The sequence below is a fragment of the Terrapene carolina genome, unplaced genomic scaffold (genome assembly GCF_002925995.2).
Source record: "Terrapene carolina triunguis isolate 2854851 unplaced genomic scaffold, T_m_triunguis-2.0 Scaffold192, whole genome shotgun sequence".
NCBI lineage: Eukaryota > Metazoa > Chordata > Testudines > Emydidae > Terrapene > Terrapene triunguis.
In genome coordinates this window covers 2,681,766-2,694,550 of record NW_020664543.1, presented here as the reverse complement: position 1 = coordinate 2,694,550, position 12,785 = coordinate 2,681,766, and the positions used below count along the sequence as shown (strand labels likewise).

Here is a 12,785-nt window from a genome sequence, read left to right as displayed (position 1 = left end):
TGACCCAGGGGCACGGTGCCCGGGCCACTGGCCGGGGAATGATGCGATGGCATGGCTGGACTGCAATGGCATGGTTCCACGCAGTGCTGTGATGTCACACATCACAGTGACATCACGGCTCACGTCACAGCGTGTTGACGCGGCGACGTCACGCCATCACAGGGCGATATGGTGACACGAGACCAGCAAGCAACGTTGTCATGGCGACATCGCCGCAGGTGGTGCCCTCCGGCAGGGGCCCCGCCCAGCGAGCTGCGGGCGGGTCCGCCACGCCGGCAGGAGCGGCGCACACCAGGCCTCTGCGGGGCCCGCTCTCTCCTCTCGTCTCGCTGGTGCGGCCCCTCGCTTCCCGGAAACGCCAGCGGAGCAGAACCCGGAAGTGGCGGGTGGTTGGGCCGGGCTCGGCGCTGCCGTCGGGAGAGCGGCCCGCGCGGAGGGAGCCTGTCCGGGGAGCATGGGGCGAACCGCGCGGGGAGGCCAGCCGGGCGGGCACAGCGAGACTCGGGCCCCCGCCTGAACCCAGGGCCGCCGCCCCCGGGTCCCCCCCCATCGCTTGCCCTACCCCCCATCCGCCCCCCATCGCTTGCCCTGCCCCCTTCCCCCCTGATCTGCCCCCCCATCGCTTGCCCTGCCCCCTCCCCCTGGGATCCGTCCTCCCATCACTTGCCGTGACTCCCCACCCCGGAGCTGTCCCAGTTTCTGTCGGGGAGCCCATCCCCAGGCCTCCTTTCCCCTCCCCTGGGGCTCCCCGGTCCCTTCCGACCCTGCTTTTGCTCCGTCCCCGGGTGGTCCAGGCTCCAGCCCCACTCGCCATGGCGTCCTCTGCAGCTGCAGGGTCCAACTGGGGCCTGATCATGAACATTGTGAATAGCATCGTGGGGGTGAGCGTCCTCACCATGCCCTTCTGCTTCAGACAGGTGAGTGCGGGCTCTGGGGGTGGGCTGGAGCTGGAGCTGGCACCCGAAGCCTACACGTGGCAACATGGAAAACATTTCTCTGCCCCGCACTCTCTCATCTGCGAGAGATCTGGTGGTTACAGCAGGGGACCTGAACTGCTGCATTCAGGTCTCACCTCTGCCATGGATTTGATGTGTGTCATTTTGCCTCTCTGTGCCTCAGTTTCCTTGCCTTTAAGACGGGGGTAATACTTAATAGGGTTTGTGAAGAGTGAGTCACTCAGGAGTGTAAGAAGCACCGAGGCCTTTGGGTGAAAGGCACCGTAAGACTGTGTCAACGCGAATACGTTTGGGGAATTGCACTAGCACTAGGTGCAGGTCTATGGCGGGTAGCTACAGTAGGAGCGCTGCTGCTGACCATTTACCGCTCTGTTACCTCATAGCAGGGACAGAGAACTGGGTCGTTAGGATTTCATCAGCCAGTCTTGACTGAGGTTCTCGCTGTTGGTAGTACCAGAGGTGGTGCAATGGCAGGAGGTTTCCCAATATTGCCAGTGTAGATAAGGCCTTGAAGAGCGAAGTATTCCTAGCCGGTGCGAAGGGGTACAGCACTGTTAATAAAGGGTGGCACGAGGCCATTGGTGCTGGCAGGTTTTGTCAAAGGAGCGGGCTGTCAGCAGTGACTTCCAAGAGAAGATGACATCTGATGTACCTTTGGATGGCGGCTGTTCTAGTTTGCAGGTAGCGTGAGAAAAGCACAACACCGGTAGTGGGAGGAGACAGAGATACAGTTTACATTTTCAGCTTTTTCTCTTCTGGGAATAGATTCTGTTGTATCTACTTGCCTTTGAGATGTAGAAAAATGGATGTACGTTATCACTAACTTTAAGAAAGCCCACAAGCATGCTGGGCACCTTGCAGTACAGGCAGAAAGGCGTGGTCCCTGCCCCAAAGAGCTTATGCAGTGTTGTTGCAGCCACGTCAGTCCCAGGATATTGAGAGAGAGAAGGTGGGGGAGTTAATAGCTTTTATTGGACCATCTGCTGTTGATGAGAGACACACCCCAAAGATCTTCATCTGATTTGACATGTGGTATAACAAGTAACTGACAATTGGAGGGGGGGGAGAGGTTTGCTGAGAGATGTTTACTCAGCCTGTTGGTATGCACATGCACTGGTAGTTCAACCTTCTCTTTACTACTTTAAACCACTGGTGACAGGAAGTTGTGCCCATTATACAGTTCACTTGCAGAGTGAGGGGATGCTCCAGCAGCTGACTGAGACGGATGTTCTCATTTGCCCGACCCACCTTCTCCTTTGGAACAAGGCCTTCACCCAGTAGCTTCTCCCCAAGTGTGAATAAAAAACCAGGAAGTCGACATCCTTACCAGTGTTGTGCAGCCTGTCAACCTAGCTGGGTTTTAAGGCATTGCACACCAAGCCATAGGCTCTATATGCAAAGAGATGAGCTTTTCCTTGCTTTTCCTGTTCACGGGGTGCCAGGAGCCCCAGGGACACACCTGCTTTGAATCAAATAGAACAGTGTGTAGCCACAGTGAGATTTGACACCACTTATGCCTGTTTAAAGTCACTTGTTTTCATAACTGTTCAATGATTAACACTGTCCTCTGCAAACATGTATGAATCAGTGAGCCAAACAATGCTGGGAGGGTAGATAGCTAGCTTCAGAATTTGTGCTGTAAATGTATTGAACAGCCCCTGGTGCTCGTGGGTAGGTGTTATGACAGATTTTTAACTCCTGGATCTACAGAATAACTACTTGCTTTACATGATTCTGTTATGAACTGTAGAGAACACTGCTGGAATGTGCCCTGAAACTGACTAGATGGCAGGACGCAAACAGTGTTACAGCTTGAAAGTTCTGTTTCATAAATTGCCCAGGTTTCACTTCTCCAGGCAAAAGTGTTGCAACTGAGCCATTTAGGAAACAGGTGGCTGCTCTGTGACTCTGCCTCAGACTGGGGCAAGTGAGTGAAATTGAACTAATACGTCACATTTCTACTGGCTGTAGTTGAAGGCAAGGGAACTCCCTTAATAGGCTAAAATGGGGCTGGAAATGTGCAAGGGAGCCTGTAGGTGATCTGGGAGAGCAGTAAGAATGTGTGAAGTAGCAGTTGCACCAGGAAAATGGCTTGCTTTCCATCTTGTGCTTGTATTTTTTTTTTCTTCCCATGCAGTGTGGCATTGTCCTGGGAGCCTTGCTGCTGATTTTCTGTTCCTGGATGACTCATCAATCCTGTATGTTCCTGGTGAAATCGGCCAATCTTAGCAAGCGCAGGACCTATCCAGGACTTGGTGAGAATTTTCAGCTCTTTGGCTTCACTTTTTTGTATATATATATTTTTTTTAACTGCAGTTTTACTCTGACCTCTTAATTTACAACTTTCATACTAATAGTGCTGAATTATTAACATTATTTCTGGCATAGTTTTTACTGTGTTTTGCCTTCCTTGTTTATCCCTTCCTCCTGCTTCTTGTCACCAGAGGAATCTGAGGGTTTAATTCTGCCTTTGATTGTGAAGTTAATAGGCACAGAATTGTTTTGACTCGGCAGTGCAGGAGGAGGCGCTGTGGTGCTGAACGATCAAAACGCAAGGTCTCAGGAGCTGGCATAGTGGGTGTCTGCTGTAAATTATTGGTCTCTGTATGAAACCCACTAGCCTCCCCAGCCAGTGTGCTGCCGAGGACATTGGGTTCTGCCAGTTGAGTGCCTGGCATAGAGCACAGGCTTCCTGGATCTCAACTGTCTGAGTGCTTATGGCAGAGCAAGGGGGAGGTGAGAGAAAACAGTGCACAAAGGTCCAAGTGGCCAAGAAAATAAAACCATGAGCAAGATTCATGTGTGAGATTTTGGCAGAGTTCACCATCCCTCTTCCTTCTAGTTTGTCTACTCGGCATTGGCACTGGTATTGGCATCTATTTATGACCTCTCCTCTGATTCCCAAGGATACTGGGGTGAGGAGACGCTTGGGTCTGGCCTCAGGAGTTTGAATCCTCTTGATCAACACATACAATTAAGAGTTGCTGATTGAAAGCATTCCCTTCCTGGGAAACCACGGAGATCCAGGCGGAATAGCCCCTATTTGAGCACCAGGGGTTAGAAATCCTTCCCTGTGCTTTTTCAGCCTTCACCTTTGCAGTGGTGGGATTTCTTCCTGCAGGTGATGGAGATGGAAGATTCTCATAGCTGGAAGTCCCTTCCTGTGACCTTAAGCCCATCCTTTGTGTCCCCAATTGCCTAGTTGCCTTCAATGTAACTTCTCCTGGGAGTCGGTTGAGAGAATTGGCTGGTCTCACTGTCTACAAAAGATTTGAAAGCAATATGCAGTCTGCTCAGTGTCCATGCTGTTGACAGATGGATCCCCTCAGTGCATTAAATGACTGAGACCCATCATTTAGCTGCACCGTGCAGCTTCTGCCAAAATGTATCGACCAAAAGCAGAAAAGATGAGAAAACTCTTGTGGTCTCAAAGGTTGTTCCTCTGCTACTGAAAATATGGCTCAATTATAGCTGAGCCTTCAGGTGGAGTCTCACACGGCCCAGCGTCCCCAGTACCAGCTGCCCATAGCTCCTCTTCCACCCCCTTCCTCGTTACAGTAAGCCTTTGTGTGCTGCTTCTCTCTTGTTGAAATACATAGAGTCCCCCTTCACCTTGGAGTGTCTCCCAGGAAGACGAGATCCTCTGCACTTTCCAAAGCCAAGGAGCTCAAAGACACAGAGGGCCAGTTATGCTTCCAAACTTCCTGGCACCTCCTGTCACACAAATGCTGGCACTGAAAGAAGCGCCGTCCCTTCCTCCCCATCTTTGCCCTGGGAGAGGTGCCACCACAAGCAGCCAGAGGAGGGACAGCGCTGAGAGGAAAGACGTCCTCCGCGCGAATGAAAGCAGTGCTCCTACAATGCATCCTAATGCATCAAGGTTGAGCGACTATACACAGACAGTCTTTGTCACCGTTTGCTTGTACGCTGTACATCTGCGAGAGATCCTGGCAGCTCCTGCAGCTGATTCTGTGGGAGGCTTTGGCAGCTCTGAAAGATGCAGGAAAGTTTTGCAAATTAACTTCAGTCAGCTAGTCCCTTCCGGAAGAACATTCAGATCACTAGATGCAATAACAAAAGAGCCAGGGTCGTGGCGGTCTAGGATAAACACCTTAATTTATGCAGCAATTCCCAACGGAGAGAATATATGTATTCTAGCTTTTACAGCTATTTCCCCCTTCGCTCTCATTTAGCAGCTGTCAGTGCACAGCAGCGGTGTACAACACGTTAGGATCTTAAGAAGTGAATATTGTATCCAAGTGAGTCTGCAGTGGGAATTCGGGAGGTGGGATGGAATTACCGCAGCTAGAGTTTGACCAGGACAAGAGTTAAAGCAACTCCTTGCTGCTGCCAAAAGTGCGGTGGGATCTTTAAAGACTACTGGTGCTCAGGACCAGCGCCTCGTCCGCTAACAGCAGGACGAGGCACATGGCATTGAGACGAGTGCCATGTGCTGAATCACCAAGGCCACTGTGTAGCAACCTTGGGGTTTATTGTGGAAGAGCCTCTCCAAATACCGACCAAATCCAGCTGTGCTCAGCTGGTGAGATTTCTGGAGTGGCTTGGCTGAGTAATTCTGCACAGTCCATCTCCTCCTTCCTCTTTGAGAAGATAAAAGATCCAATTTTCCTAGCAGCCCCAGATGGGGACATCTGGCATACCATGTTTGAAGACTCATTCTCATTAAATATTATTTCAGAGTAGCCAAGGACACTGATCATTTCATAAAATCCCACGCCTAGACTGTAACCAGTGTCCGTCATTATTGCCTGGAGGTGCCTGCACTTCTACACGCTGTAAAAAAGAGATTTATTGGGGTGATGCAATAGCAGCCATCCTTTGTGGAGATCAGGTCATTTAACAAGTCATCTCCAGGAAGGTGATTTTTCTTTTCCTGGTTGCTCATCTTCCTGCACGCCCAGTCCTCAGGTACACACCACTTAACTGTCCCACTCAACATCTGCTTCCCCTTTTTGCCAGGACCCTTCATGCAGGGACAAGACAAAGTCCAGAGGTATTGCTTGCTCATCCCTTTTAAATATTGCAACCTCTCTGCACGGACAGGTGGTGCCCAGGAGCGCCAGAGATCTAACAAAGTCTGGATTTCACCCTACTTTTTACCATGCCATTGGCTGCCTTCTGAGTTACTCAGTAGGTGTCTTCCCACACACTTTCCTTCCCACTATAGAGGTGGCCAGTTGATTTCCTTCATTTTCAGACTAGGGAGGTTCCAAGGAAATATGGGATGTATGATAACGTTGAAGGTCATAGAAGGCACTTCCAGAGATGAACAAACTATTTCTTGGCCACCTTCAGGCACGTATACTGTACAGCCACTGGTAGAGAAACTCAGCGGGGAAAAACAGGCCGTTCTTTGCTTGCTTCTACTAGAGTTAGTTACCCAGGACTAATGCAAAAACAATGTGGTCTGTATTCGAACTGGAGGTCTTAACTGCTCCAACCCCCCAGTAAGATGTCTCCAAAAGTAAAAGCCGAGTTTTCCTGGCTCTTTCTTTTCAGAAAACACAGTCATTGAAAGGATACTGATCATTTTCTGCTACAAGCTACGGCCAAAGTATAGAAAAAAAAGTCTCTTGGCAAAATCCCTGTGGTGTGGGTTGTGAATGCTGGGTATTCTGGGAATGGAATTGAACATTCTGGGCACCATTTCAGATCTCCCATCCAGCAACATCAGGCGGCTCCGTTATAATGGGAAGGAAAAAATAAAAATGGGACCTTGACTGAAATTTTGCACTGTAGTAACTTTTTGTCACACAACATCTTATACATGCATATTTCCTCTTCCACGCTGACTTTCTTCTTCTGATGGTTGCCATGTGGAACTGCTACTTAGCGCTGGTTTTTTTCCCTCAACAGAGTAAAAAAAGAACCTGCTTTGTATCTTTCCTTCATCTTTGTTCTTGTCCTATGTGGGTTTTGATATTCGGCTGGCATGTCCGAAAAAAGAAAATGGGAGGGTGGGCAGGAGAAACCAGCCCCAAAATGCAAAACTAGCAGATTCCTGTCAAATTGCCCTTCATCATGATTATTGTTAATTTCAAACTGATGTATGTTTCACAGGCTGCACCCTCCCATGGCTCACTGTGGTGTTTTTTCTCTTTTGCTAGCATTTCATGCCTATGGAAAAGCAGGGAAAATGCTGGTGGAGACCAGGTAAAGAGCTATTCCTTTAAAATCGAAATAGTTTGGATTAGTTTATTTCTGTTAATAAAAGGCTTTTTTCCAAACCCCTACAGGGCAACTGCCTCACCATGTCTTTATTTCTTCCCCCCCTGCTTTCTCTTCTTCTGAAAGCCTCCCTTGACACCTGGAATTTGGGCTGATCGTGAGCTAAACTACAGTACTTGAACTGTACTGAACTTTCACTTCCATTGTCTGCTTTGTAAGACATTCATTCAGACAGTTGGGTCGGTAGCTCCCTTTGTTTCTGAAGGGAGAGGCAATGTTGTCTAGTAGTGAGTGAGGGACTGGGATTCAGGAGACCTGGGTTTCATTCCCTCTTCTGCTACACTTATTATGAACCCTTGGTCAAATCACTTATGGTGTGATTTACAGAGGTGATGAACATAACACTGAAATCACAGAAGTTGGGTGCATTTAGTACCTCTGACAGTCAGCCCATTAGCCTGCCTTGTGCCTCAGTTTCCCCCCTGTAGACTAGGAGTAACACTGATCTGCCTTAGTAAAGCTCTTTGAGATGCAAATTAATAGAAACCGTATCTGTTCGGGATGGTGGGGTGGAATCCTGATTTCATTTAACAACAGCGTAGGCCAAGGTCTCTGACTCTTGTAACTATAACATTTCTGTTCTTAAAAATGCTATTCACGAAGCTTCAAAGGACACATAGTAGAGCTGGAACAGTCTGGTTGGCCTTACGTCACTGTTCCAGGTGAGGGGTGGCATTGCAGCCCATTCTGTAGAGCAGAGGGTCTTGCGCTGTGATCTGTGGAGGTCTGGCTGATGTCTTGGTTCTGGCCCTCCTCCTTATTCCCAGCTGCTAAACTGCTGTAAGACAGCTAAAAACACACCAAGTACTTTTCTAATGTTACTTTTCCATGCAAGCAATAGCTGTGATTATCACAGGGATATTATATGATCAGAAATGGGAGGTGAAGTGGTCCATGCAACCGTGAATGGGAGGGGGAAGTGGTTCATGAGACAGTGTCCTCATTAAAATCTGGTCAGCCCTGTGCAAATGTCTGCAAACCTCTGTACTGCAGTATAGATTTCAAGCGCAGTCCATTACTGCTGATTGCGGAGTGAGCTAGTCTTGGGCTCCAAATACCTCCCTGTACCCTCACTACTATGATCAATGTTTAAGAAATGCAGAATTGTCATCTTCAAGGGACACTCCCAAACTGAGCTCCCATCCTTGGCTCCCAACAGCGGTTAAACTAACTCACATGCTGTTAGCAGAACTCTGCGGGTCCTTGGCAACTCTACAAAGACTTTGCACACAGGAGGAAATAAACTGGATGGAGCTTTGTTGGCTTTGGCTACACTAGAAATCATGTGGGCATTCGTGTGGGTGGACTTGTGCCTCTGTATGTGGTCCCATTGGGGTTCCACTCGGGGACGGGCTCTGCATGCCTGGATATTGTAAACTCCTTGAGTGCAGCCATGTTCTCAGCACTGAACAGGGCACAGAGATGTGCAACAGGCTTGCAAAACGTAGGGTTTGTCTACATGGAGACCTTCGGGAAAGCCAAGCTGAATTAACTAAAGGTGTCAGTTTAAAGTGCATTAGTTAAAACATATGAAACCCCTGTGTGGATGCTCTCATTTAGAAGTCAAGTGACTTTAGGCCATGCCTATACTATGAGGATTGTAGCATGTAGCTTTGGCTTTGTAGTTATGCTGGCATAACCCAGTAGTGTAGACGCAGCCTGCAGTGACAGAAGGGGTTTTTCCGTTGCTGTAGGAACACCGCGTAAGGTCCCTGAGCGATGGTAGTTAGGTCAATGGAAGCATTCTTCCCTGGACCTCGCTGCATCTACACCAGGAGTTAGGTTGGCATAGTTACTGTGCTCAGGAGTGTACCGTAGCTATATCAACCTAAATTTTAAGTGTAAACCAGACCTTAGTTTGGTTTAGCTTAATTCACTCAACTACTCCACTTTAAATTTACACCTTTAACGAATTAGGCTTAGCTCTCCTGCGTGTCCAACTGTAGACAAGCCCTTGTACTGCGACTGCTTAGAGTAGAATCCCAAACTGTTCCAATTGACTTTTGCTCCACTTGGTTGGCCTTCCTTTGCTATCAGTGGTAACAGCAATGGGAGCTGTGGTGCAGGTGAAGAGTCAGTGGCCACTGGCATTTTAAGAACTGTGCCCTCCAGATCCCTCTGAGCTGGGGACAGACAATAGAGTGGTTAAGACACCAGTGTCTGGTCTACACTCCTACTGCCACCAGGGCAGCTTCACTTTTGGTAGCGACGGCGAGAAATTTTCCAAAGAGGAGTCCAGTGTAGATGTAGCCATGGTGAGGGTTGCAAAATGCTAATCCTCTAGGAATGCAGCCGTTATTACTTGCAGGTATGTGGTAAGTGCTGCATTCCAAGGGAGTTCTCTGCTCCAGAGTGGAATTTAGATGTCAAGCTTTTCATTTGTGTGTGTTTCTTTCCAGCATGATTGGGCTGATGTTGGGAACCTGCATTGCTTTCTACGTTGTGATTGGTGACTTGGGATCAAACTTCTTCGCCCGGTTGCTTGGACTACAGGTAAACTTACGATCACTTGTACTTGTCCAACAGTTTAACGAGACTGTGATTGTTGGATAAGTACATCATGCAGTGTGTGTTATGATGCCACAGAGAGCAACCCGCCTTAATAATCTCAGCAAGCTACATCCAGGTAACTTACTATTCTCCCACTTTAAAGCTTAATGGCAAGTGTCATGCACTAGAACATGAGAGCAGCTTGCCATGTCAACACCTGGGAGTTCTGATGCACGTCAGACAGTGGGATGTATACAACTCCTGACAGGAAACAGCACGTGCATGAAAATAACTCTGTTAAAATATGTCTCTGTCATGAAATATGTGGCCTGCTGCAAATCCCAAGTCAATTTTCTGCAGGAGTTGGTACATTCTGTCCCTCTTCATTTGCTCAGCCAGAAACTAAAAAGCAGTGACATAATTCTTCTACCCAAATCCTCATCCCCATTTACCATTCTAGTTCAGAGTCCTCCTCCCGCTCCCAAACTACAGTACTTTGGGGTGTGAAGAGGAAGGATCAGGATACCTCAGGCACGGCTGATCTCTTCACCTCTTCAAATTAAAATACACGCAGTGACTCCTCCCCTGCCCCACTTTATGTTGATACTGTTTCTGAGAATGCCTCTTCCTGCCTCTGATGGGAGAGGCACTCTGTTCCCTGGCACACAGCTCGCCAAAGGAATAGTCTGCAGCTTTTGGAGCTGGGATGGGGCAGGCTGGGGACGTGAAATGGACATGTCCCAGGATCTTGGCGTGGCTGTTATCTGCTCCAGCCTGATGCTGTTAAGCTCTGATTAAGGAACTGTGAAGTTAAAAAGATGCATTGTGGCTGCAGCCAAATTAGTTATTAAATATTTCCAGGCATTTCAGAGTGTTCTGCTATAATAAATACCAATATGAGTTTCTGATTAATTTTCTGGATCAGAATTTTCAAGACTTCCATTTCTATTCTCTTCCCCCCCCCCCCCCCTTTTTTTTTTTTTTTTTTTTTTTGACGCAAGGTTAATTTTCATTTATTTGCTGGAAGTGCATACAAAATATTCAAATAGTCTGTGTTTGGATTATTGTTTAAACCCCCAACAAATCTGCTTTAGAGCGAGTCTGGCATGAGGTATATAGAGCAACAGTGGCACCCAGTGACTGTCTAGGTTAATCACAGACCTTGCTGAGGAAATAGCAAGCTCTCTATCTCCGAACCTTTTCTTAAGGTCAGGAGCATGTAACCTCAGATTCCTAGTCTCTTCTGTTTGCTTCGTGTCTCCTTCTTGGGGATAATAAGCTATTTTTGTCGATACGGGCCCATGAGTTCCAGTTAATAAAACTGGGAGATCTCTGCATGCTCTGTACTTCTGGTCCTTTTTCAGGTAACTGGCAGCTTCCGGATAATCCTGCTGTTTGCTGTCTCCCTCTGTATCGTCCTTCCGTTGAGCCTCCAGAGGAACATGATGGCTTCCATACAGTCGTTCAGTGCTATGGCGCTGATCTTTTACACTGTGTTTATGTTTGTGGTGAGTATCAATGGCGAGAAGACTTGGTTTCGTTAGTGGGGAGAGAGATGGTGGTTAATTCATCTGAAAGAGGTTCTGATCCTGCCAGCTGTTCCGTGTGGGAGGGACCCCTGTATGGCAGCCCAGTGGGGGTCTTCGTGGTCACAGGGGTTGCCCACCAGGAAAAGCATGCAGGTTCGGGATCCAAGTTTGAAATACACTACTGTATTCTTTTCTGTTAAATATTGCTGACTCCGCATGGGATAATTGTTGCTCTGATGCCCACACTCTTATCCACATGGAAATAAGAATATACAGCCATATTGTATAGGAATTGGCTAGCATATCTGTCAGTCACTATGAAGTCAATACATTGTGACAGCTTAACCAGATTGTGGCCTGCATTTCACTGTGTGTTTACGAGTACTCTGCAGCTTATAGCATTCTGAATTTCTGATTACATTTAGGGACAGAAGATGAGGGAAGCCATACACGGCTGCAAAATGAATTCTGTAATGTAATAGCTTTTTTCCTTAAAACTCATAAAACCTTGATCTTTAGGGAGAAAAATGATTATTTTTAAGGACACAAGTTTTTACACTGCTTGCAATTTTTGTATCAGTGGTAAATGTCATTGAGCCAATAAGCGTTTTTCTTCCTAAATGGCAGCACATTAAATTGCTTATGCAGTGAAGACCTCATGAACACACAGAGGTGGTGCAGGAAAAATGTTTGGTTTTAGGCCTTATGAAAAAGCTTCATCTTGAGAAAACGAGTACCAGCCAACTTGGTTAAATAGGAGGCACTGCTGAGTTTCCGTAGCTTACTGAGTTGTACCAGCTTAGAGGAGGATGTTGATATATTGAAGAAGGTTCAGAGAAGAGCGACGAGAATGATTAGAGCATTGGAAAATATGCTTTATAATGATAAACTCAAGGAGCTCAATCTATGTAGCTTAACAAAGAGCAGGTTAAGGGGTGACTTGATCCCAGTCCATAAGCACCTACATGGGGAACAAAAACCTGACTCTTTCAGTCTAGCAGGGAAAGGTGTAGCAAGGTCCAGTGGCTGGAAATTGAAGCTAGACAAATTCAGACTGGAAATAAGGCACAGTGTTTTTAACATTGAGGGTAACTAACCACTAGAACAGTTTACCAAGGTCTGTGGAGGATTCTCCATCACTGGTAATTTTAAGGTCAAGATTGGATGTTTTTCTGAAAGATCTGCTCCAGGAACTATTTTGGGGAGGTTCTATGGTGTGTCTTATACAGGAGGTCAGACAGGATGATCACTGTGTTCCTTCAGGCCTTATAATCTGGGAAACTCATCAAACGACACCATTAACTGTCAGTGGAGACTTTCATTCTCTTAATGGACAGCGGTACTGCTAGTCCCAAGTGTTCAAAATCATGTCAGGCCCCCAGAATATCCTCAGACTTTAAGAAATAGATCCTGAGTTCTTTTTATCTGGCCACCTGATTTCTGAGCTCCTAGGCTGCGCTTTGGTTGCCTCAAACTATTCTCTGTAAGTATGAGGGCTCAAAACGAAAGCTGTGATCATTACAATCACGTGATGCCAGGAACTGGGACGTTAAGAAAAACC

At 47.4% G+C, this 12,785-nt stretch overlaps 1 protein-coding gene across 2 annotated transcripts in view; it reads left to right on the top strand.

Moving 5' to 3' along the window:
- Nucleotides 1-678: 678 nt before the first annotated feature.
- The window catches only part of SLC38A10 (solute carrier family 38 member 10), a 46,612-nt gene continuing 34,505 nt past the window's right edge, over nucleotides 679-12,785 (top strand). For both annotated transcript variants that reach the window (XM_026654396.2, XM_026654395.2), the window contains exons 1-5: nucleotides 679-917; nucleotides 3,094-3,211; nucleotides 7,085-7,130; nucleotides 9,605-9,698; nucleotides 11,060-11,203. In XM_026654396.2, coding sequence (XP_026510181.1) covers nucleotides 813-917; nucleotides 3,094-3,211; nucleotides 7,085-7,130; nucleotides 9,605-9,698; nucleotides 11,060-11,203 — 507 coding nt within the window. In that variant the 5' untranslated portion in view covers nucleotides 679-812. The remainder of the gene's footprint in view (nucleotides 918-3,093; nucleotides 3,212-7,084; nucleotides 7,131-9,604; nucleotides 9,699-11,059; nucleotides 11,204-12,785) is intronic.